The 2,402-nt window shown below is 54.8% G+C and overlaps 1 protein-coding gene across 1 annotated transcript in view; it reads right to left on the bottom strand.

The window, feature by feature from the left end:
• hcfc1b (host cell factor C1b) overlaps window positions 1-2,402 on the bottom strand; it is a 17,380-nt gene that overhangs the window by 5,098 nt on the left and 9,880 nt on the right. The window contains exons 13-21 of the mRNA XM_008295241.1: window positions 2,175-2,310; window positions 1,893-2,044; window positions 1,561-1,717; window positions 1,264-1,442; window positions 1,031-1,159; window positions 884-950; window positions 675-802; window positions 425-583; window positions 222-354 (exon numbers count right to left, since the gene is read on the bottom strand). Coding sequence (XP_008293463.1) covers window positions 222-354; window positions 425-583; window positions 675-802; window positions 884-950; window positions 1,031-1,159; window positions 1,264-1,442; window positions 1,561-1,717; window positions 1,893-2,044; window positions 2,175-2,310 — 1,240 coding nt within the window. The remainder of the gene's footprint in view (window positions 1-221; window positions 355-424; window positions 584-674; window positions 803-883; window positions 951-1,030; window positions 1,160-1,263; window positions 1,443-1,560; window positions 1,718-1,892; window positions 2,045-2,174; window positions 2,311-2,402) is intronic.

The raw sequence follows: 2,402 nt of genomic DNA on the forward strand, positions 1-2,402 counted from the left end.
GCTGCCTGTAGAGCTGCCTGTAGGGCTGCCTGTAGGGCTGCCTGTGGCGCTGCCTGTAGGGCTGCCTGTAGGGCTTCCTGTGGCGCTGCCTGTAGAGCTGCCTGTAGAGCTGCCTGTAGAGCTGCCTGTAGGGCTGCCTGTAGGGCTGCCTGTAGAGCTGCCTGTAGGGCTGCCTGTAGCGCTGCCTGTAGCGCTGCCTGTGTGTGGTAGTATTTTCTCACCCATGTGACCTGCAGCCTGTGTCGTTGTCTGGTGAGCTGCGTCCTCTGCTGCCGTCGTCCTGGACACCGCCTCACCTCCATCCTCCTCTGATGACATCAGCTCCTGAGGAAGACCGCCGTCTGATGACGTCATCTGTGGACATGACTGGTTAGCTGAGGGGCCGTGTGTGTTGTCTGTGGGTGTGTGTGTGTGTGTGTCGTACCTGTGTGCTTCCCTTCACATGTATCTGCAACACTGGCGCTGCTGATGACATCATATACTCTGATTTGTTATCTGTCTGCATAGGCTCCTCCCCCTCCCCTATTGCCATTACCATGGCGACAGACTCCGCCCTGTCCTCTCCGACCAATAACGACATCTGCTGCAGAAACACACACAACTATCACCATCATCCTGTGTGTGTGTGTGTCTTATTGTGTGTGTATGTGTGTGTGTGTGCGCATGTCACCTACAGGGATGGATGGTCCAGGTACGGGTGTGGCTTGTGTAACCGTGGTGACAGCACTGCTCTGATTGGCTGCTGTGGAGGGGGCGGGGTCAGAGGTGGAGTCTCCCTGCAGACTGTCTCCACGCTGCTGAGCTGCAGATGTAAAGAGCAACAGTCCTGACTCTGGTCACATGACATGAACTGTCCAGGTGAGTCCAGGTAAGAGCAAGTTACCTGTGGCGGTGGTGGCGGTGTTCGTGGTTCCTGTCTCGTGAGTCTCACATGGTGGGTTAGAACACACCTGGAGCACAAACACACATCAACACACCTCGAACCAATCACTGATAAACACCAACCTGTCATGGCCAGGTGTGCTCTCACCTGTCGGACCCCTCCTGCCCCAGCAGTGGTGGCGGTGTTCGTGGTTCCTGTTTCGTGAGTCTCACACGGTGGGTTGGAGCAGGTGGTTCCTGTGTTCAGACCGACAACTGAGGACAGATCTGAATTCACCTGAGGAGGAGGCGAGCACCTGAAGGTCACACACCTGAACACCTGAGTGCTCCGACAGGTGAGCAACAAAAACACAGGAGCTGATTCTGGTTCTGTCGGCTCACCTGCAGCATGCTCACCGACGTCACCGTGGTGGTGTTGGTCGTTCCTGTCTCGTGTGTCTCGCAGGGTGGGTTGGAGCATGCTCTGTTGCTGTTGCCAATGGTCGCTGTGGCAACGGTGGGCGTGTTGGTGGTGCCGGTGTCGTGTGTCTCACAGGGTGGGTTGGCGCAGACCAGCGTCACTGTGACATCATCAGTGACATCATTAATCCACCTGATTGTTTCTCCTGCAGTATTACTGCGTACCTGTAGCAGTACTGCACTCCTCTGAATGTCCAGTAGTCGTACTGGTTTCCATACCTGCAGTGTCTCCTCCAGCTCCCTCTGCAGTAGTAGTTGTAGTAGTGCTTGTAGTACTGCTGGGCTCTTCTGAAGTCGGAGAGGCCATGATGGAGGCGGGCAGGTCCTGGACCAGAGGCTGAGCCTCGGCGCCGCTCGGAGTCGTGATTAAAGTCACCTGCAGATAAACGCAGTATTACTACAGGAATACTCCGCAGTACGGACACAAAACTACAGCGATACAACAGGAACATACTGCTGTAACAAAGTACAAATGGAAAACTGCAGTATAGCTGGCAGTACTACACTGAAGTACAACAGTATAACTCTGAGGCTGCTTTCAGATGAACTACCTGTTTGGGTCCTGTTGTGGCAGCGGTTGCCATGGTGACCTGGTTGGCCAACGTTGTGATGGTTGCCAGGGTGGTGATGGGCATCACCAAGGAGGCGTTAGTGCTAGCAACCGTGGAGACACACCCTGGTAACGTCCCGAGACTGGAGACACCTGCAGACACACAACAGACACACACCTGTAAAACACACCTGTAGACGTATCAGAGAGCCTGATGGACAGCTCGTCTCTGATGGTGAACTCCAGGTGTGTTACACCTGATGTGAAGAGCACTTGCACTCACCTGTTGTAGCCTTGACGACCAGTGTGGTGACGGTAGGTTTGGTGCCAACAGCTCCAGGTGACACCAGCCTGACTCCGCCCATCGGGACGGTCCTGAGGATTGTACCTGCTGAACCTGGAGCTCCTTTAAGGACAACCTACACACACACACGTTCCGACATTACAGTTACCCGTGTGTGTTAGTTACCCGTGTGTGTGTGTGTGTGTTACCTGTGTGTGTGTGTGTGTG

Source organism: Stegastes partitus, unplaced genomic scaffold (assembly GCF_000690725.1).
Source record: "Stegastes partitus isolate 25-593 unplaced genomic scaffold, Stegastes_partitus-1.0.2 Scaffold1033, whole genome shotgun sequence".
Lineage (NCBI taxonomy): Eukaryota > Metazoa > Chordata > Actinopteri > Pomacentridae > Stegastes > Stegastes partitus.